The 23,584-nt window shown below is 43.0% G+C and overlaps 1 protein-coding gene across 2 annotated transcripts in view; it reads right to left on the bottom strand.

Annotated features, from left to right (window-relative positions):
* Positions 1-575: 575 nt before the first annotated feature.
* Positions 576-23,584, bottom strand: part of LOC124594770 (m7GpppX diphosphatase) — a 35,147-nt gene continuing 12,138 nt past the window's right edge. The window contains exons 1-2 of one of the 2 annotated variants that reach the window (XM_047133165.1): positions 8,335-8,465; positions 576-2,093 (exon numbers count right to left, since the gene is read on the bottom strand). In XM_047133165.1, coding sequence (XP_046989121.1) covers positions 715-1,863 — 1,149 coding nt within the window. In that variant the 5' untranslated portion in view covers positions 1,864-2,093; positions 8,335-8,465 and the 3' untranslated portion in view covers positions 576-714. Of the gene's footprint in view, positions 2,094-8,334; positions 8,466-23,584 lie in introns of those variants that run through there. The other variant, XM_047133166.1, reaches the window with a different exon arrangement.

Consider the following 23,584-nt stretch of genomic DNA (forward strand, 5'->3'; position numbering starts at 1 on the left):
TTTTTTTCCCCACCTCCCTGCCCCACAACCTCCTGACGCTGTGCCTATTGGCAGTCTAGTACCGGCACACTCCACCGGACAGTGTTTGTCTCTCTCCCTATCCATCACTACTATCCTTTCCCCAGTCTCACCCCCCTCCAGATTGCTACTTGCATCCCACATGATGTTGCTTTCCGGCCTGAGATTCTAGAGTTGGTGGTCGTGTGTGTGTGTGAGTTGTGTGTACACATCTGTATACAGCAAAGTATACAGGAAAGATTTGTATAAAACAAGCTCCTAATGTAGTTACTGTCCACAGTTAGTAATACTACTGACATAAGTATGGTCATCACCATAAAATGTAATTTGTCCTTCTACAGCAATGTGTTACTGCTTATCCAATCAAATAAGAAAGGACAGATCTTAGGGGCTACAACTACCATAAGATACTATTGACAGATATTCATAAATATGGACACACTGAATATACTAAATTCATAGTGTTTACAATTTCAACTGCACTATTAATTCTACTCATAACTACATAAAAATTAATAGGGATTATGTGAATAAACAACTACTGTAGCTGTTTCAAGTACATGAGCAAAAAATTCGGTTTTATTACATTAAGATCGCAACAAACAGTCTGGCTGTTATCACACAACACTGTCATGCTGAAATTAAAAGAGCATTTAAAGTAATTATATTTTCATCACTGTTGGAAGTAAACTGCATCTACAATTCAATATATGCAACAAAGAAATCCTCAACAATCTTGTAAGGTTCTGGAATGTATTCTGTTTGTTTCATTAGATGCTGTAAACCAGCAATGAACATTTGCTTTGCTACATCAACAGTATGTACATTCTTGTCATTCTGCCATAGCCCTACACAATCTGAAGCACACTCCTGATATTTATACAAAACTTTCATAGTATGCATGGTCTGCAGACTTGTTTCTGCTACAATAGTCACAGTACTATTAGTAACTGATTCACTAACAGCAGAACATTTTCCATTCAAATTACAATGTACATTAAGGAATTTGTCTAATGCCCACAGGAGAATGTAGTGTGTATTACTATCTGACACAACACACTCAATTAAAACTTTACCAGCAGAGGCAGGCATGCCTTCAAGAGATTCTTTCATTACATTAAGGAAGTCTTCTAGGGGTTGTGATGTCGTTGTCACGGCACCAAATGACACAGTGCAACTCCAGAGTTTTGCAAAATCTTTGTTAAGAGTACCTATCCAAGACAGACAACGATCACATTTAATTACACTTGCACTACTGACTTTAAGTAAATGTGGCTTAATTAAGAAATAATAAGAACCATACAAGCAGTCACACGATTTACACAAGGGTGCGGACTGGAGATTATTCTGCTGACCATGAGCATGACAAAAATAATCTTCAAATTCCAAGAAACCACTAGGCAACGGCAGAAATCTTTGGAAAGTTACAGATGACACTGATACCATATTAGAGCAACACTTGCAATGAATATCATAAGACTTTCCTTTCTGCAACATTGGAATGAAAACAAACTCATTATTTTTGCAATGTAAATTTACAAGTGGTAACACTTCTGAAGCAAATGAACCTGAAACAGCATTGTTTGGTTCAGTTAGCAGTCTAAAGCAAACATAATTGCTGTGCATATTTAAATTTGACAGACTGCAAGGAATGAGAGAACATGTGGTTACTTTTATTTTTTGTGAAACTGTAGTTTTATCAGCAATCTTTGTCAATAATATTAGTGATGCCTTCACACTAACTTGGAAAATATCACTCTTCTGAATTTTTTCTTTTAATAAAATATATACATTACAAGCTCTCAAATGGTCCCTAACCTCAACAATAATGCACCTTGTTAACATTTCCACACACACACACACACACACACACACACACACACACACACAAACACAAAGGGAGTGAGTGAGTTACTCAGCAGTTCTCTTTAACAGTTTCTTCTCTTCATACTTCTGAAACAGGCTGTCACTTTCTTTTATGGCAAATGGTATTGTGGCCTTCTGATAGTAGTCTGACATCAATTCTATATTACTCACAACTTCACCCAGAAGATGGGATTTCTCAGCATATATACCTGAAAAATAAAGAAAAGTATATACGGAAAGCCAGATTTTGATATTAATTCTTAGATAACCGTAACACAAATTATGGAGAAAAAATAACAGAAATAATTCAATTTTTCCTGTATTTTCCAACAACAGAAATAAAATAATTTACAGATGAGGCTTCTAAAGATAAGTTTGAGCTTACAACTGCTGCTGAGCACATACTTTATAATGTTCAAACAGTAAATCATTTCTACATTACATGCTGTAAGCAAAGATTTCTCTGAAGCTGTTCACTTCCAGAAAAACTGATTTCTTCCTCTCTTTTTTCTCATCATCATTATGCTCACTGAGTTTCAGCAATGACATGTCTTAATTTGTGCTCAACCATTCTTTCTCTCTGATTAATAAAATTACTTCTTACACATTGTTTCTTGTTTATACATTGTAGGACATATTCTTCACTTATTCCATCTATCTTCAACAATCTTATGTAACACCACATTTCAGAGGCCTTTAATGATTTCACTTCTGTGGAATCACTCCCTTACTGCACCACGACAGAACTATGCTTCAAACTGATAATTTCATTATCCTTTTTTTTGTCTCAATAATGGTACTTTTGAAAGTTCAGAGACACTTCTCTTCATTGAAAGCCCTTCTGTCTTGATGAATCCTTGCTGCTACGCCACCATTATTGTATCTCCTTTCTTCATTTATTCTACTTACAAGAAAGAAAAATATGTGCAGACCATTAAAGATCCTTTGCTAATATATTTTGTGCAACTGGTGTGTGCACAGCTTATTAACACACTTTACAGGGGAATAAAAACAACAGAGCACAAAAGATCGAAGGGGGCAGAAATCTGTAGATGTGATACCTGCACAGACACACAAATGATTTTAATTTCAGAAAAAATGGACAATTTATTAATGACAAAAAACTTCACAAATTGAGCAGAAAGTCAGTGATAGGTTGGTTCACCTCTGGACCTTGTGCAAGCAGTTACTTGGCTTGGCACTGATTGACCGAGTTGTCGGATGTCCTCCTGAGGGATATCTTGACAAATTCTGTCCAACTGTCCTATTAGAACATCAAAATTCCAAGCTAACTGGACAGCCTCACCTAATGCTCTTAAGTGTTCTCAACTGGGGAAAGATTTGCAACATTGCTGGCCAAGACAGGGTTTGGCAAGTGTGAAGACAATCAGCAGAAATTCTCTTTGTGTGTGGTTGGACATTATCTTGCTGAAATGTAAGCCCAGGATGGCTTGCTTTGGAGGGCAACAAAGTGGCTGAAGTACCGCTATGCTGCAAGAGTGCTGTGGATGACAACCGAATGGGTGCTGTTATGAAAAGAAATGGCACCCCAGACTCCTGTTTGTCAGGCCATATGGCAGGTCACACACAGGATGGTCTCCCAGAACTGCCTGGGGCATCTCTAGGCACTTCTTCATTGGTCATTGGGCTCACTTCAAAGAGGGCCTCATCACTGAAGACAATTCTACTTTTTTAAAAAAATCTTATGGGACTTAACTGCTAAGGGCATCAGTCCCTAAGCTTAGACACTACTTAACCTAAATTACCCTAAGGACAAACACACACATCCATGCCCGAGGGAGGACTCGAACCTCCGCCAGGACCAGCCTCACGGTCAATGACAGCAGTACCTTAGACCACTCGGCTAATCCCGCGCGGCACAATTCTAATCCAGTCAATGAGATTCCAAGGCCCACAACTTAAACTACACTTACACGCTGCATTTTAGATAGTGGCAGCCAATCTAGCTTCAACAGCACAACTGGAAATTGTGAATCACCCACTTACAGCCCATGTCTGAGTCTTCATTCACTACGTCACATTCTCGCCATCTGTTCCACTCAATACTGAAAAGCGCACGCAACAATGCTCATTTTACAGATTTCGATTTGAGAGTTTTCTTTCATTTTTGAGACATTGGTCAGTACCTAAAGAGTTCGAAAGGCAACACATTAATAATTTACATCTGGCCACTCCAGCTGATGGATACGATGATCTTCCCACAGAGCTACTAACTGGAGCCGATCACTACTGCAAAATTGTTAAGGACACTGCACTGATGTGTGTGTCCCCATCATTGGCTTTATTGCCTTCAAAATTCAGATGGATTCCTAGCAGAAGCTTCCCAAGGATTTTTGTAAATCAAGCTGTCATGAACCTCGTCAATCTGCTGTTCACAGAAGCACTTGACAACATTGTGAAACTTTTAGGGGTTAAAAAAAATTGGAAATATGCGACGATCAGTATCAATCAATGAGTGCGAGAGACTCAGTGCTTCTTGAGGAATTTCTCACTTTCTATTCCACTGAGGTCAGTGGCGACTAGCCCGCCTTCCACAAAAATCAGCAGCCATTCTTTCATTACATTCAAAGAAAATAAATACATAAAACTAGTTCCATCACAAAACCTTTTGTCTCATCGAATACCAAAGAGAGAGAGAGAGAGAGAGAGAGAGAAAAGCACAAGTAGTGCATCTTTGAATGAGAAGGGCTTTCTCTCAGTGACATTTTGGAAACAGGGACTGACCTCCTTCCTGAAGGAACTGCAGCACTCTTACGTTTTCGAATGCAACATTTTGCTGTCATAGCAGATACTACCCAGGCCTTTTTTGCAATTAGTTCTGCATCTAGATGACAGAGACCTGATGAGATTTCTTTGGTATAGTGGCCATAATCACAGAGCATATGAAGCAAAATATAAGCCCTTCCAAGCCTATACACATTTAGGTACCAAGATGCACCACAAACTTTAAAGAGGGAAGCGCTTGCACCCTTGTTTTTGTGATGCCTCAGAACAAACATACGGTGTGATCTTTTACGTCAGGTGTACTGTAAATAGTGGGTGTGTAGCCGACTAGCAGGTGGGAAGAAGATTATGCTGTCGCAACTGGAACTGTTGGTAGCATTTATGGGAACATGACATCTTTGTTACTACTGCAGAAGTCAACCATCTCAGACATAAGTAAAGCAACTCTTTGGACTTACTCCATGGTGAAACTTGCTTGATTAACAGGTAACCGCTGTATCTGAAACTCCTGCATTACCTCCACATCCCAGTGAAGCCATCTTCCAGGCAGAGAGAATCCTGTGGATGATCTGTTAATAGAAAGAATGCCTCATACCTTAAACACAATGGACAGATGGGGGTACGGTCCATCTTGGCTTTCGCAACAGCCCTGCCTCACTGGCCAAATGAGTATCTCGAACCTATTGCTTTCCCAGAAACCAATGAAATCCACTTATCCAGATGAAAACCATCAGGTCACAGTGCTTTTAATACTACATACTGACATTCATTTACATTATCTTGGAGTCAGAATCGTGTTTTCAAAGCTTAGTCCCTCCTCCTAAATACTATATGCCCACTGCATGATAAAGAAGGTTATTCGTTGCTGCCTTCCATCGAAAATAGCATGCGACATCGACAGTCCAGAAACAGGAGCTCCCAGCTGACTTAGTAACACTGCAGAGACCCTTTCAAATGACTAGTGTTGATTTTGCATGGCCACTGCATGCCAAAGTAGGAAATATTGCAACTGAATGCTATATTGTACTGTTTCCTGTGCTGTGACTAGACCCGTTCATCTAGATCTAGTCAACAACACATCAACAAGTAAATGTCATTGGCACTATGTAGATTTATTGGTAGATATGGCATTATCTACAGTGACAATGCTCAAACATTCCACACAGCCAATAAAGAAATAACAGAATGGTAATAAAATCCACCAATATCATCCTCAATAAGGCTTAAATTGGAAGCTTATAGCTCTGTGTGCAGCTTGAGGGAGGATTCTGGGAGAGAGTTTGGAGAGAGTGGTAGGCTCAACCAAAAGATGTCTCCAAAAAGCAATCAGGTGCTCCAGTATGGGCAAAGAAGGGCTACAGACTGTGCTCTTTAATATCTAAGCTGCAATGAACTCAAGGCCCACCTCTTAAATTGCAAATTGACAATGAAGTACTTACTCCAACATCCTTTCTCATGGAGGAGAGACTTAATGATAATGCCAAAAAGACCAGAGCTATCTGTCTTAAAAGACAAACTGCCCGTTGGCTTCTGCCTCGAACTCTTCGGCCAATGTTCGTCTGATCATTTTTCTGACGTTTCGCTTGCACGAATGGCTGGCACTGTCACTGTTTCACCCTCCATTGTTGGTGGAGGACTGGTGCTGAGGTCACAGCCGCAAACTATGTACCTGGTGTGCCAACATACAAGGGCAGTTCTCTTTCTACCTGCGACAGTCGTTCACTGCAGCACAGGGAGCTAGGATCCTTTTACCTTGACGCTTTCTTCTTTCTTGTTGATGTTATTCTCATGTTTATGTATTTCTATAGCTTCTCTGAATAAGCAGGTGTGATAGTTCTTCCCCACAGCCAGAACACCCGTGTCGGCAAATTTGACTACATGGTCAGTCTCACAACGCGCGTGCTCTGCCACAGCAGAGCCGCTTATGTTCTGTGATCCTGGTGTTGATGGAGCGTCCAGTCATTCCAACTAACTTTTCCGCATGTGCATAGTATGCAGTATATTCCCGACATTGCAAGTGGGTCTCTTTTCTCCTTTGCTGATCTGAGACACACTGACCTCCTTTGTCGGTTTGTAAATAGCCTTTATGCCATGTTTGCGCAATATACGTCTGATTCTGTCCATCACTCTAGGAATGTATGGCAGAAAGTCTGTACCTGACATTTCTTTCTCTGATTTGTCACTTTGCCCAGTGATTGGCTCTGTTTTACTTCTAATATAACTTGTGGAGTACCCACTGCTCCTCAGAACAATTTTCAAGTGTTGTATTTTGCACCTGAGGTGCTGTGGCTCACATATTCATCTTGCTCACGTTATGAGCGTATTAATCATGCCTCTTTTCTTGCTCAGGTAGTGATATGATAGTACGTGCAGGTATTGGTCCTTGTGTGTCAGCTTTTGATACATGCTGTGTCCCAGGTTTTCACTGTCCTTTGTGACTAGCACATCTAGAAATGATAGTTTTTTTGTCCTTTATCTACTTCCATGGTAAATTTTATGTTGACATGGAAGCTGTTCAAGGGTGTTAGGAAGTCACCGAGCTGTTCTTCAATGTGGCTCCACACAACAAAGCTATCATTGACGTATCTGTACCACACCTTAGGTTTACAATGTGCCAAGTCCAGTGCTTGTGCTTCGATATGTTCCATGAAGTTGGCCACCACTGGACTAGGAGGACTACCCATGGTGATGTCTTCCAGCTTTTTGTAGAAATTGCCGTTTCGCATGAAATAGTTCATGGTGAGACATGCATGAAAGAGCTTTGTGATGTCTTGTGGGGAAAATGGAAACGGTGTGCTCGGAGACATGCTGAGTGGCACTTTCATAAACAATGAAACATCAGAGCTGACCAGGAAGTCATTTGGTGCAAATTTTAGTTTCTTCAACTTCTCAATGAAATGTCCTGATTCCTTTATGTATGTGTCAGTCTTCCCCACATGTGGCTGGAGCAGGGAGGCCAAGTGTTTCATCAGTTTACATGTTGGTGAACCGAGGAGTGCTAACAATTGGTCTTAGTGGAATATTATTCTTATGGAATTCATAAAGCCGAGGTGGTAGGGCTCCTGTGTTGCGCAGGTTCCTCTGTATGTCCTCTGGCAGAGATGACACCTTGATTAGCTGATTCATATTTCGTGTGATAAGCTGTGTTGGATCTGCGCTTACTTTTTGGTACATCGTCGGATCTAACAGGTCCCAGATCTACCAATAATCTTTGGTCTTCATTACGATGGTTGTATCGGCAGGCAGTACCAAAACACACTTGTCGACATTAACGTCTTTAATAGCTTGTACCTCTTCTTTCTTCAGGCTGCAAGCTGGTGGGTTTGCTCAGCGCAGTACCCTGGCTGTTTTGGTGCGTATTTCCTCTGCTCTTTCACAAGGAAGGGTCAAAATGGTTGCTTCAGTATTAGCAATAATGTCCTCCATAGGTACAGTTCTCAGGATGATAGAGAAATTATCTCCATTCTGAAGGAAAGACACTTCCTCTTTGGTCAATTGCTGTTCAGTGAGGTTGGCCACTGTGCGTGACATGTCAAGAATCACCTTGTCAGTCTGCTTTCAGAATCTTGCAAACTTTTTCTTCTGTCGCTCAGTGCAGCCCACGAGTTCGTTCTGCATGCTCTTGTGGGTGATGCTGTCGATCTTGTCCATCGTCTTGATGGTCTCTGCTGCTTGGTTGATGGAAAAGGCCTAAAAGTTCCTCACCTGTCTTTGCCAAGTCTCTCCGTGTTGTATGAATTCAATCATGAAGAAAAGGTCGTTCCTTTCTGTCGTGGATACGATGTGCTTGGGCAGTGGCCAATAGGCACTTACATTTCACCTGCAGCCCAGCACTGCAACAGAAAGGCAAGAAAGGACATCAATCATGCTTTCTTCTTCCGTCGGTCATTGTGCACATCTCCTCCCCATTGAGGCGTAATACAAAACTGTTAAGGCTTTGCAGAATACACCGCATACCATGCACATTTGGAAAAGTTTATGTTGGAATGACTGGTCGATCCACCAACACCAGGAACACAGAACATAAGCGACATTGCAGGTTGGGGCAAGTAGAGAAATGGGCTGCAGATGAGCACACGCTGTGCGAGACCAACCACATAGTAAAATTCGTGAACACAGAAGTTCTGGCTATAGAGAAGAACTATCACACCTGCTTGTTCAGAGAAGCTATAGAAGTACACAAACACGAGAATAGCTTCAACAGGAAAGAAGAAAGCCTCAAGGTACACAGATCCTGGCTTCCTGTGGTGCAGCAAATGACTGTCGCAGGCAGAAAGAGAACCGTACTGGAAATGACCATGGAGAAGCCCTTTGACATCAGCGCACCAGGTACATATAATTTGTGGCCGTGAGCTCAGCTCCATTCCATCACCAGCAATGAAGGGTGAAACTAAAAATGTCAGCCACTTGTGCAGGCAAAATGTCAGAAATATCATCTAATGTCAGCCGAAGAATACGAGTCAGGAGCCAACAGGCAGTTTGTTAACAAGTGGCCATGAAAGCCTTAACAATTTTGTATCTTAAAAGACTTGACAAGATATTTCAGACCCCATCAGAAAACAGAAAAAGATTTCTGGAAGCATTTGACTAAGGATTATCTCATGCTCTTGAGCAAGTATCACAAAATCAAATGCCCAAATGAAGAATCCGGGTCGGTGACATCGTCCTCCTGCAAGAATTAGTTATCCCCCTCAGCACGTGTGGAGAAAGGCAAGAGTGCAGGAGTTGAAAGATGGCAGAGATGGAGTTCCATGCATAGGCTTCCTTGTAACTATCAATGGGAGACACTTCACCAAACCCGTCCATGCTGGTCCTACCTCGTGTCTGACCGTCCATTCTAGCAGACTTTCCAATACACCGAGTGTGAGCTACACACTGCTAACTGATTGGACTGCACAATCTTCACCAGATTTCAAGACAGGAATAATTACTGCCCATCTACAAATGAAGGTAGTATTAGTAATTGGTATGGGTCCTTCAGTGGCTCGAATGAATCCTACTCAATCTGTGAGCACTTCCCACTGACAAGGGCACATTCCCAGGTGTAAATTAACCAATCTTGATGAAACGTGGTAGGTATGTAGATGGGTAAAAAAATGCAATATAGTTTTTTTCATTTGTATCCAATTTCACTTTTAAGGGATAAAACACACCCTGAAACCTAATTTGGTATATTATGTTTTGAAGCCATGAGACACAAAAATGTGTTTCATATAAAAGTTGAAATGTAATAAGTGTTCTTGAAAACCATATAATTGCTGGTCACTAATGTATAATCAAATTTCTTTGTCAACAATTCCCAAGGCAACTGAAACAAGCTTGACACAAATTGGGATATTTAGAGGATCATCCGCCCCAATTTGCAAATCCTGCTGAATGTTGTTTCACATTGTGTCGTCCGTCGTGTTCAACCAGTGAAGAACTTTCATACACTTCATGTGCATGGTGTAAAACAACAAAAACAATTTTAACAATGTAGGAAAGAGAGATTTCTACTTAGCGTAAAGATTCTACATCTATGTGGTTATGCTGTTATTCACAGTAAGTGCCTGGCAGAGGGTTCAATGAACCACCTTCAAGCTGTCTCTTTACCGTTCCACTCTCGAACTGCACACGGGAAAAACGAGCACTTAAATTTTTCTGCGTGAGCCCCGATTTCTCTTATTTTATCGTGATGATCATTTCTCCCTATGTAAATGGGTGGCAACAGAATGTTTTCGCAATCAGAGGAGAAAACTGGCAATTTAAATTTCATGAGAAGATCCTGTCGCAATGAAAAACGCCTTTGTTTTAATGATTGCCACGCCACGTATCATGTCTGTGACACTATCTCCCCTATTTCGCGATAATACATTACGAGCTGCCCTTCTTTGTACTTACATGGTAAGCTGCAGACAGGCACAATTAAGAGACACTGACACACAAACCTTTTGATGTCGGGCATCATCAGAAAAAGAGAAAAACACACACACAAAAGACAGCATGAAAATCTTGTGGATGAAGGCAAAGGCTGTCCCCACATGCGCAGGAGTTTATAATGTGTTAAAGTGTGCCGCCTTTCCCCACTAATTCAGAGATGAGACCTGACAGTTCACAAAATTTCACCACACGTGTAACACTGGTGTTGGCATCTGCGAGGATGATGAGTAGATCTCCCGTGAGACTGAGGGCTGCCCTAATATCAGTATATAGGATACAAGTAGCCACAATAAGCTGAACTGAAAGTGGCATGTCACAAACTTCACAGAGTGGTGGATCCCCCCATATGAGGAGGAAGCCATGTGTTAAAGGGCTACACCCAATGCACAGTCTGGTAAGCAGTACCACCTCCCAGCAGTGAGGCTGATATGAAGTCCACCGAGCCTTTGTGGTCGATTTAAGCGGCCGCAGTTTGTTGTCCATCACCTGCAACCATTCAGTCTCCCACTGAAGCACGATGCATCTGTCAGAAAATAAGATGGTAGTACACAATGGGATGGGACACTGATGGACAGCACTATCCCAACATGATTCCTTGGTGACTTTGTTGGATATTTCTTTGCCCTGTATCCCTATGTGGCCAGGTACCCAGCAAAAGATCACTTTCTTGCCACAGTGTTGGAGCCACTGCAAGGAGTCATGGATGAGCTGAATCAGCAGGTCTACTGGATACATTTGGTGAAATGCTTGCAGTGCACTAAGAGTGTCGGAACAGACAAGAAACCTTGTACAGTGATGTCTGTAAACCCTCTCCGATGCCATCAGAATGCCATATAGCTCCACATCATAATTTGTAAATTGTTCTGGAAGATGCAATTTAAAAACCCTATCAGGGAAAACAGCAGAACAATCTGGGGCATTCTCCTGCTGGGATCCATCTGTATAAATAATGATAAAACTGTGGTACGTACTTAAAACAGACGAAAACAAAGTCGTAAAAACAAAATCTGGAGTACCAGTTTTCTTGTACTGTGTAGAGCTGAAAGTCACAGTGGGCCTCTGAAGAGGCCAAGGGGGCAATGCATTCCATCCCTGGCTGTGTATTTTGATGCCTGAGAGATCCAGATCCTTGAGATAGTCAATAGCATGTATACCGAAAGGCTGGGTCGCATGGGGCCGATTCCTGAACATTCACAGGTGGGTTGGACCACTGACCTAAATGTCAATGACTGAGGGGACAATGAGATTTTCAGTGCCTGTTGAGCCAAAAGGATATGTTACCAAATCCACAGTGGTGCTTCACCAGCCTCTGCCCACAGACTCTTAACTGGGCTGGTCCAAAAGGCTCCAGTCGATATCCTAATGCCATCATGGTGGACAGCGTCTAACAGCCAGAGGTAGGAAGGACCGGCCGATCCGTAGACCACACTGACATAATCTAAGTGTGATTGAACAAATGCCCTATGCAACTGCAGGAGGTGGGATCTGTCAGCTCCCCATGTTTTTCCACTAAGGCATTTCAAAATATTCAATGACTGGAAGCCCCTTGTCCGTAGGTCTTTCAGATGTGGAAGCCAAGTTAATTTTGAGTCAAGCATTAAAACCAAAAAGCGCACAGTGTATTGAAAACATAAAACAGTGTCCCCAATTGTAGCAACTGGTTGGTTAAAACTCAATCAAGCACGGTTAAAATTGACACACGCAGTCTTCTCAGGTGAGAACCGAAAACCAGTTGTCCATGCCCAGGTTTCCAGCCTCCTAATGGTCAGCTGTAGCCGCTTCGTCGTCGATGTAAGATCAGAGGAAGAGTAGATGATTACAAAGTAAGCCCAGAAACAAAGAGCATTTGATTGCTGAGGAAATGCCATTGATAGCGATGGCAAACATTGTGACACTGAGGACACTGCCCTGGGGGGACACCATTCTCCTGAACATAGCAGTCAGACATGACATCACCAATGCGATAACGAAAATGTCTGTCGTCGAGAAAGGATTGGATTAGAAGTGGCAGGTGTCCACATAGTCCCCACTCATTAAGTTGGCAAAGGATGTTGTACCTCCAAGAAGTGTCATGCTTTTTCGAGGTAAAAAAACACAGAAACCAAATGGTTTCGGCATAAGAATGACTCCTGTATTGCCACCTCCTGTAGAATGAAATTCTCAAGGATGGAACGATAGTGCCTGAAACTGTACTGGGAGCGAAACAAGGGGAGCTGTCCAATCGCTTCAGGGCACAGATGATGACGCATGGCGTAATGGATCTCATCAGGCCCTGGAGTAGTTTCTCACCAACTCCAGCAGCTCAGGCCAGAAAGCAACTATCACATGGGATGGAAGCAGCAATCTAGAGGGGGTGGGGGAGGGGAAGGGATAGCAGTGTATAGGTGGGGGCAGGAGAGGAGCAGAGTCTGGCGGAGCGTGCAGGGACTATAATGCCAATAGGCACACCATTAGTAGGTTGTGGGGTAGGAAGGTGGAAAAAATTGAATGAAAAAGGAGAGCAGTGGGGAAAGGTGGGCAGGTGCATCAGCACAGAGTGTAAGTAAACCGTCGGATGGAGATTGTGGGGACAGTGTGTTACTATAGGTCGAGGCCACGATAATTACGGGAACACAGAATGTGATGCAAGGATAACTCCCATCTGTGCCGTTCAGAAAAGCAGCTGGTTGAGAGAAGGATCCAGATGGCTCAGGCAGTGAAGCAGTCATTGTTATGTTCAGCTGCATGTTGTGCTATATGGTGGTCTACTTTACTCGTTTCCACGATTTGGCTGTGGACAGCTGATTGGTTGTCATACCAACATAAAAAGCTGTGGAATGATTGCAGCAGAGCTGGTAAATGATATAGCTGCTTTTGCAGGTGACCTGGGCCCTGATGGGGTAGTATAAACCTGTGACAGGACTGGAATAGGAAGCTCTGGGTGACTGGATTGGGCATATTCTGCACCTGGGACTTCAACAGAGATACAATCCTTGTCACAAGGGATTGGTACTGGGATTGGGAGTAGCATAGGGATTGACTAGGATGTTGTGAAGGTTGGGTGGGTGACTGAACACTTCAAGAGTGGTGGGAAGAATCTCCATTAGGACATCCCTCCTTTCAGGGCATGAGGACAGGTAATCAAAGACCTGGCAAAGGGCTGTTCCAGTATGGTGTTGTACTGGATGATTAAGAGGACAATCCTTTGTGGCTGGTTCTTGGGGGTGACGGAAGGACTAGGGGTGTTAGGGAAAATGGGATGGAAGATCTGTTTGCTGACAAGGTATGGGGGATAGAACATGACTGTGAAGGCCTTGATGAGACCCTTAGAATACTGAGCAAGGGTTTTTTGTCATTGCAGATACATTATCACAAGGAGGCCAGGCGGTATGGGAGGGATTTTTTGGTGTGAAAGGAATGCCAGCTGTCGAAATGCAGGTACTGTTTGTGATTGGTAAGTTTAATGTGGACAGAGGTGCAGATGGAGTCACCAGAGAGCAGGTGGTCAGCGTATAGTAAGGTGGCGTGCTGGGTTGAGGAGGACCATACGAAGATGTTGGGAGAGGTGTTGAGGCGCAAAAAGATAGGGCATATAGGCCCTGGGTCGAGATCATAAGGATATCTTCAATGAACCTGATACAGACTAGGAGTTTGGAATTTTTAGATTCTAGAAAGGTCTCCCTCGTCTAGATGGCCCATAAACAGGTTGGCACAGGAGGGTGCCATGTGAGTGCCCACGGCTGTGTCATGGTTTTGCTTGTATGCCTTCCCTTCAAAGGCAAAGTAGCTGTGGGTTACAACAAAGTTAGTTATGCGTATGAGAAGTGACATAATGGGTTTGGTGAGCAAGCATGTTGGGAAATGTAGTGTTCAATACCAATAAGACCTTGGGCATAAGGGGTGTTAGTGTGCAGGGAGGTGAGATCAATGATGACGAGTATGGTGGGGGGGATGGTGGAAATTTGGTGAAGGAAGTGGTTGGTATTTTTGATGTGGGAGGTTAATTATGGGCTATTGGTTGGAGGTGTTGGTCAATGAAGGCCAAAATTCTTTCAGTGGGGGCACAATAACCAGCCACAATGGGGCATCCAGGATTGTTCGGTTTGTGGATTTTGGAGAGCATGCAGAAGCTGCGTGTGCTGGGTGTCATAGTGTTGAGGAGGGACATTGATTCAGGGAAAAGGTTCTGGGAAGGGCCAAGGGCTTTAAGCAGGTATTGCTGGTTGTGTTCTACCTGTGGGATGAGACCACTATAGCAGTTTGTAGGTGGAAAAAATGGAAATGAAGTCTCATGCTTCTTGACAGAGCATAGGGGAACGATGTGGGAGACCCGCACCGCCCTACTCGGCAAGGTCCTAATGGAGGTGGTTTGCCGATGCCTTCCTCTGACCGTAAAGGGGATGAATGATGATGAAGACGACACAATAACACCCAGTCATCTCGAGGTAGGTGAAAATCCCTGACCCCGGCAGGAATTGAACCCAGGACCCCATGCTCAGGAACAAGAACACTACCACAAGACCACGAGCGGCGGACTTGCAGGTAGAGGAGTTAGTTAATTGGCAGAGGCCTTCTACCAGGTAGTCACTGTGATTTGGAACAACACTGATGGAACCTTTGTCTGCGGGTAAAGGACAATTAGGTCTGGATTTGTTTTGAGGTTGTGTATGGCTACTCTTTCTTCTACTGAAAGATTGGTGTTCTGAGGAAGGGACCTGGGAAAGGATGGTGAAGCTAAGTTTGAGGTGACTAGCAGGTGGTTTGGTGGGAGGGTCACAGTTGGATGAGGGTACGAACTTGAAGACGCAGGATTCAACGGTGGAATTAGGGTGGTTTCACTTGGGGGAGGGGGGGGGGGGGGGGGGGGGGGGGGGGGATGGTGTGAAAGAAGTGCTCCATTGCAGGGATCGGGAGAAGAAGAGTTAGGTCTTTGACAAGTCCAGCATGGTTAAATTTGGGTGTAGGGCTAAAGGCGAGGCCTTTGGATAGAACAAACTTCTGAAGAGTTGAAGGTTAACAACAGCATTACGGGAATGTTTTTGCTCTGGGTGTGGTGGGATGTTGATAGGGAAAAACTTCTGAAGAGTTGAAGGTTAACAACAGCATTACGGGAATGTTTTTGCTCTGGGTGTGGTGGGATGTTGATAGGGAGTTTTGAGGGATGTGGAAAGTTGAAAAGGTCAGCTAGACACGGTTTTTAGTGCTACAAGGGGTGGACGAGGAGGAACACTGGGGTAGGATTGGTGTTGGATAATTGTGCCCTGAGGCGACAATGGGATGTCAGCAGGTTGGATAACTTGTGGAGGTTGCATCTGGAATGCTCCATCAAATGCTGAAGAGCAAATGATTCAGTTTCAGATATGTGATGCATGAAGCAGGGACTGCACAGTGGCAGTATTTTGCGGAGAGAACAGAGTCAGTTCTGGGAATGCCCAAGCCACAGAGATGTATTTTGCAGTACCAGATTTTTGAGGGCCAGGGACTGGCAGAATCAGAAAAGGTGAAGGTTATTATGAAACGAGCGTTGGGATCGAGAGGAAGATATATTAATGGTTTGGTCATTTCGAGGGACTCCAAAGTTTAGGCAGCATTTAAGAAATAGTACGTGGGACAAAGATTCGACCACTGTTATGAATTGCAGTGACTACCTGGCAGAAGACCTCTGCCAATTATACTACTCCTCCACCTATAAACTGTTTACCTTCTCACCTCTATGACACCATGACCACTCACCTTCTACATGCTCCCAAAACCCACAAACCCAACAATCCAGGACGCCCCACTGTGGTTGGTTATTGTGCCCCCACTGACAGAATTTTGGCCCTCATTCACCAACACCTCTGGACAATTGCCTGTATCTAGCCTCCCACGTCGAAGACACTAATCACTTCCTTCACAGACTCTCCATCATCCCCGCCCTTTAACCTCCTGGATCCCTACTGATTACTGTTTACGCCACCTCCCTATATACCTACATCCCTCATGTCCATGATCTTACTGCTACTAAACATTACCTTTTCCAAGGTCCTTCAGGCTCCAAACTCACTACCTCATTCCTCATACACATTATTAACTTTATCCTAACCTACAACTTCCAATTCTTTGAAAGGAAGTTATACAAACAAATTTGCGGCACAGCCATAGGCACCCGCATGGCACCCTCCTATGCCAACCTGTTTATGTGCCATCAAGAGGAGACCTTCCTAACTTCCCAAAACACCAGACCCCTAGTCTAGCTCAGGTTCATAGATGATATCTCATGATTAGACTCAGGATCAGAACACTATATCTTCAGTCCTTCACAACCTTCTTTCCCAACAGGTTCACCTGGCCCTCCTCAACATGGCACACAACCTTCCTAGACATTAACTATCTCCTCTCTGATGGCTCCTTCTGCACCTCTGTCCACATTAAACCCACCAACCGCCAACAATACCTGCATTTCGACAGCTGGCATCCCTTTCACACCAAAAAATCCCTCCCATACAGCCTGGTCACCCAAGGATGTGGTATCAACAATGACAAGAGCCCTCTTGCTCAGTTTGCAGAGGGTCTCACCAAGGCTTTCACAGACAGGCACTATACCCCAGGACTAGTTCATAAACAGATTTCCCTTGCCTTTTCCCCCTTCACATCACCACCAACCCTCCCTTCACTCCAAGAAATAGCCACAAAAGAGTGCCCCCTTCATCACCCAGTATCACCCTGTACTGGAACACATCCTTTGCCAGGGCTTTGATTACCTTTCACCATGTTCTAAAATAAGGGACATCCTAGCAGAGATTCTTTCCACTGCTCCTCAAGTGGTGTTCTGTCAACCACCAACCACCATAACATCCTGGTCCGTACATATGCCACTCCCAATCCCAGTGCCAGTGCCAACTGCTTGCCGAGAAGATTGTATTGTGGAAGACCCTGGTGCAAAACCTGCCCAATCCACCCACCCAGAACTTCCTATTACAGTCCTGTCACAGGTTTATCCTACCCCATCAGGGGGCAGGCCACCAGTGAAAGCAGCCACGTCATTTACCAGCCCTGCTGCAATCATTGCAAAGCTTTTTATATTGTTATAACTACCAATCAGCTGTCCACCAGAACAGCCACCATCAAACTGTGGCCAAGAGCAAAGTAGACCAACAACACACAGCCAAAAATAACAAGCTCGATTTCAATGGCTGTTTTACTACTCGAGCCATCTGGATCCTTCGCTTCACCATCAGCTTTTCTGAACTGTGCAGTTGGGAGTTATTCTTACAACACATTTTCCACTCCCATAATTGTCCCGGCCTCAACCAATGGCAACATGCCGTTCCCATGCCCTCCACCCAACAGTTGCCACCCCCCCCCCCCCCCAATCGTATCATAGTCCCCATTCTTGTCTCCCACCCTCTGCTGATGCGCTTGACCAACTGTCCCTGCCCCACAACCTACTGATGCTGCACATCCGCTGGACAGTTTGCAGCTCATTTATTGCTCATATTGAGTGATGAGTTTGTTTTCAAATAAACTTTATAGTTAAGACTAGAATTTGTCCTTTCATTAGAAGCATAGATTACCCTTCACCATTTGATATGTTGGTATGTTTTGTGCTCACTAAATAACTTCCGGACGAAGTAGTTTATCCGTATCAGCAGGGCACGACACTGAATATTTGATTGTTCTCATACCGATTGGAACAATCAAGCGAAGTATGTGTGTATATATATAATTTTTTTTTTTGCTCTAAACATTTCCTCCACAGGGCCACCCTTCAAGACATCTACATCTATATGGACACACTGTAAATCACATTTAAGTGCCTGGCCGAGTGTTCATTGAACCTCCTTCACAATAATTCTCTATTATTCCAATCTCATACAGAGTGTGGAAAAAATGAACACCCATATCTTTCGGTGCGAGCTCTGATTTCCTTTATTTTATGGTTATCTTTTCACCATATGCAGGTCTGCATCAACAAAATATTTTCGCATTCGGAGGAGAAACTTGGCGATTGAAATTTCGTGCGAAGATTCCGCTGCAACGAAAAAGTCTTTTGTTTTAATGATGTCCACCACAAATCCAGCATCATGTCAGTGACACTCTCTCCCCTATTTAGCTGTAATACAAAATGTGCTGCCCTTTTTTTGAACTCTCTCAACGTACTCCATCAATCCTATCTGCTACGGATCCCACACTGTGCTGCAGAGGACGGTCAAGCCAAAATGCAGTCTTCGGTTAGCCTTCACCACAACAATTTTTATGCATTCCTTCCAATTTAAGTTGTTTGTAATAGTTTTTCGTAGGTATTTAATTGAATTTTCAGCCTTTAGATTTGAATGATTTATCGTGTAACCGAAGTTTAACCTATCCTTTTTGTTGTGATACCCTTTTTGTTGCTGTTTTGGATCGTCAGTCATTTGAATGGTTTGATGTGGGTCTCCGAAGCTTCCTCTCTCTCCTATGCCTCTACATTCTAGTCCCTGCACATTCCCTCCCCCCCCCCCCCCCCCCCCAATACACTGCTAACCCTTCCCCAACCCTTCCAGATTGCTGCTTCCATCCCACACGATTGCTGCATTTTGGCCCGAGCTGCTGGAGGTGGCAGTCACGAGTGCTTGAGGTCTGCTTGCTTGTGTGAATGAATGGTGTTTGTTTCTCTTCTACTGATGAAAGATGTGACTGAAAGGTTTGTATGTCAGTGTCTTAACTGTGCCTGTCTGCAATTTGCCATGTAATCATCTTGGTAAGCAGTAATCTAACTTTTCCAACATTGTTGATATTGCTACCTGGAGTTTCCATTGGTTGAAAACATTTTTAAGCATTTCTTTACAAATGATCATTACTCTAATGATTTTCTACCATAATGAGTTACTAACTATTTTAGTTAACAAAAAAACATGTATCGGAAATGGTAAACTAAAAAAGGAAACAAGAAACACAAATTGAAAAACGTAAAATAGTAACTCAAAACATTAAACAAAAATAAGTGAAACAAATAACAGAATAATAATGAACATTTAGATATTTTAATTACGTATGTTAAAATACTCTAACAGCACATCGCGTACAGCCAATTTTTCAAAAAAGGGTATTTCAGGAACCAGCCATATTAAACGAAAAGTTTTGATTTATCAAAATCATGAAACAGTGTTTGGTATTACAGAAAATTTCAAATTATTACAAAAGCTGTTTTCAAGAATGTTAATTATGTTTCGATTTTTATATGAAACAATTTTTTTAAACATCGTCATTTCAAAGATATTCCCTCTAAACATAATATGCCAAATTACCTTTCACTGTGTGCTCTGCCCTTTTAAAGTGAAATAGGGCAAAAACAAAAAACTAAGCACTGCATTACATTGAACCCTTTACATACCCACTAAATTCCGTCATGATCTTTTATTTACACTTGGGAATTTTCCATTTTGAGTAGTGCCAGTGAAAACTAGAGCACAAGAAGAGATAAGTTGCGAAGGGTGGCTGTTGCAAATCAAATTTTTCATCTGCTCGATTTCAGATGCATATGCTAGCAAATGAATGAGCCTCAGTCGACTGACTGGTCAGGTAGTAGCAGAGCCTCATAATGTATTATGCGCGCTGAAGTTAACCACTACAAGAAATGAATGAGGATGTTCCTTGAGGAGGTCTGTCATGTTGCTTTTTCCAGAGGATCATGTGATGGGAAATCTAAAGAACACACTCTGGACTCTACTTTTATAACAATCAAAGAGAACAGCTACAAGTGATGTGGAAGTATCAAGGTGGTGCAGAAAAACAAAGGTAATTATATAACAGAGAAGAACCCTGATCAACAAATCTGAAGAGAACAGATTCTTCCAAATTGGGTTTACTAACAAGTCATGAAAGTTCCTTACAATAGTCTTTCAACAAAATAAAGATGATACAAATATCTTTTGAAAAGATCACTGAGGATGAAAATACGGTCCAGTTATAGAGTGCATCTGAAACGGACACATGGGCTCTGTTAACTGTAAGCATACCCTGTTGCCACAGTGTCATTTTTGCCACAGATGTTGTTCCAGTAGTATCATAACAGTGTGTAACAGGTAACTGTTAACAGAGTCATGTGGCAACACTGGACTTTATTTATGGAGATGCTAGCACGGGTCTGCAACTTCGGTGCTATGCATCATTTGCTTATGTGTTGGTGTATGGAAGTGTCTTATGTCTGTGTAGAGAGCTGCAATATTCATTGTGTAGTACCATTACTATTGTTTTTGAATTAAGATGAATGAGTTACAACATACACTGACTCACACAAGATATACAAATTTCTTTGCAATCTTGAAGATAGTAGCAGAAGAGCTGATCGTTGACTGCAACAGCAAAGGCATGTGGGTTTTTACTCACAACAGTACAGAGAATACATGCAGAAGCATGGGTAAGGGGCCAAGAAATGAAGTTTGAATATCTTAGGAAAGATATCAGTAAAAGAACAACTGCCACTGACTTTGACAGTTTCCACAAAGACTTCATTCATCATATTATAAAGGAACTTTATGATGGCCAGTATTCTACAAGGAAATACATAACAGATGTCTTAAAAGACAAAACTGCTTTCACAAGGGGCAATCAGTTGAGTGGAAAAATTCTGCAATCTTCACGACTCTCAAACAGGAAATGCAACAATGCATTCTGATTGAGAGTTCTGACATTTTTAGCAGCTAGGACTCCATTTCTCAGATAAATGCTCACCATAAGAAAAGAAAATCATTGCCCTACTATTTATCTCTAAGAGAACTGGCTCAAATCAAAATCACTTTACAAAGATTCAAAAGGTGATAGTGGTTTGAAAGGGCTGACTGGAAAAGGAAACAGATTTATTGTCTGTCAAGCAGGATCATCTGAACATGTCTTTATCAAAAATGCATTTACATCCTGCAAAATCTAGTGGCTATGATAGGTGAATAGTAATGCATTTAAACACTAGGTTTTAGAATTATTATGAGCTTTAGAAGAAGGTTTTGCAATCACGGCAGCCACCACCCTTCAAAGAGGAATAGGGTACTTAAAACTCTAGTACATAGGGAGCACACTATCTCTGACGCAGAGAATCTACCCCAGGAATTGGAACATCTGAGAACTGTATTTGGAAAAAATGGGTGCTCAGAGTGGCAGATTCAACGTGCTCTACGCCCAACCACTTCAGCACAACCTGTGGAGATGGATGAAATCACCAGGGAGGAGGTAGGCACTGCGTTTATTCCATATACAGGCGCACTCTCAGGGAAAATCACCCACATTTTGAAGAAACACCAGGTCGGAACTGTGTTTTGTCCCCAGAATAAAACTCGTGCACAGGTGGGGAGCGCCAAAGATGACCTCGGTTTGAGGAAGGCTGGCGTGTACCAGATTCCGTGTCAATGTGGCAAGTCTTAAATTGGTCAGACGATGCGTACAGTCGAGGATCGATGCCGTGAACACCAGAGGCACACTCGACTGATGTATCCGAGCAAGTCGGCGGTCGCTGAACATTGTTTGTCGGAAAATCACACTATGGAGAATGAACGCACAAGAATTCTGGTACAGACGTCGAGATACTGGGACAGCATTGTTAGAGGGGCCATCGAAATTCGCACCAATGACGACCTCATAAACTATGACTTTGGCTATAATCTTAGCAAGGCTTGGGAACCAGCGATTGGATTAATCAAGAGTAAATCGAGCAGACGTATAGTTGTGACGACCACGGCGGACAGAGCCATCACACCAATGTCATCTGAGACGGCATCTCAATCTGTTCCACTGCGCGACCGTGGCGCGGACGGCGGAAGGAGTGCGGCGCGGACGGCGGAAGGAGTGCGGCGCGGGCAGCAGGTATTTAAATCTGCCACCGCCGCGACTGAACCCAGTTCCCTGTGAGCAGCCATAGCGTACGGATCTACGTGCCGGCACGTTCACAGGAGCTCAGTCCGTCAATTCACCTGATCTCCGAAATATTGTGCCCCTTGGACACTGTAGACCGGCAGTACAGTTGTGGATATTTTGATTACTATATACTTAGTTTGTTCCTGCCCAGAACACCTAATTCCTATACACATTTGGAATATGGACGATTGCCAGCTTGATGACATCATGGATCACAGCTGACCCATGTACTGCAACCTTCAGTTTTGTTGAGAAACTTCATTGACTGTTCAACTGGTATGATCTCGAAATATTAACAAGGCTGTAATATCAAGGACAAACCAGTGTTCTTGTCTGGGATGGTATTTACTTAAGAGCAAATATGCTATAGCACATTTTTTGTAAGGGGGCGATAATGGTAGCGGACTGTAGAGATGACAACTTGCAGCAGCACGTGATACCTTTTCTATGGTGCATATAGATCTGGGTTTTATCTGATAGGGAATAAAGACAACATAGGGCTGGCCTTGTCAACAAGTACCAGGTACATAAGAGCAAGCATTGAGAGAGACCTAACTAAATGCATGACTTGCTCTGCTAACCACCAGACTGAATTTATCCAGCAATAAAAGGTGCTACCACAAGTTATGTTGGATGACCTGATCCACGTTATGTGGAGCTGTTTCCATGCCTTGTGTGAGAGTACGTGTAAGTTCTTTAGATGGCCTACACACACAAATAAATATTCAGGCGTCCCCATGCGGCAAAGACACCGTAGGAAGGTGTGATTAGATGAGTAAGCTGAAAGAAAATTGAAAGCTATACCACCAATTTTTTTGTATCTCAAGTTTTTTTCACTAATTTTGGCGCGTAGCATTTTGAATTGGTGAGATAAAGACATATGTACTTGCACTCTCCCAATATTGTTAATTAAGTTATAATGTGCAGAAGTCGCACGTTTTCATTCTCCAACCAAGTTATGTTCTAATCTCCACATCCCGATGCGGTGAGGACTTGCATTTTTAAATGGACCTTGTCAGAGACAGAGTCAGCACGAAGAGAGAATAGCCGCCGCAGCCACGCCGGCATTGCTGTACATTGTTGGGGAGGCAAGGTAAATACCTAGCTGCACACCAAAACTAAATGGAATTAACAGTGAATTAATGTTACAGAACTGCCACAATGTTTCTTAAAACACACACATGTTTCT

Source organism: Schistocerca americana, chromosome 2 (genome assembly GCF_021461395.2).
Source record: "Schistocerca americana isolate TAMUIC-IGC-003095 chromosome 2, iqSchAmer2.1, whole genome shotgun sequence".
Taxonomy (NCBI): domain Eukaryota; kingdom Metazoa; phylum Arthropoda; class Insecta; order Orthoptera; family Acrididae; genus Schistocerca; species Schistocerca americana.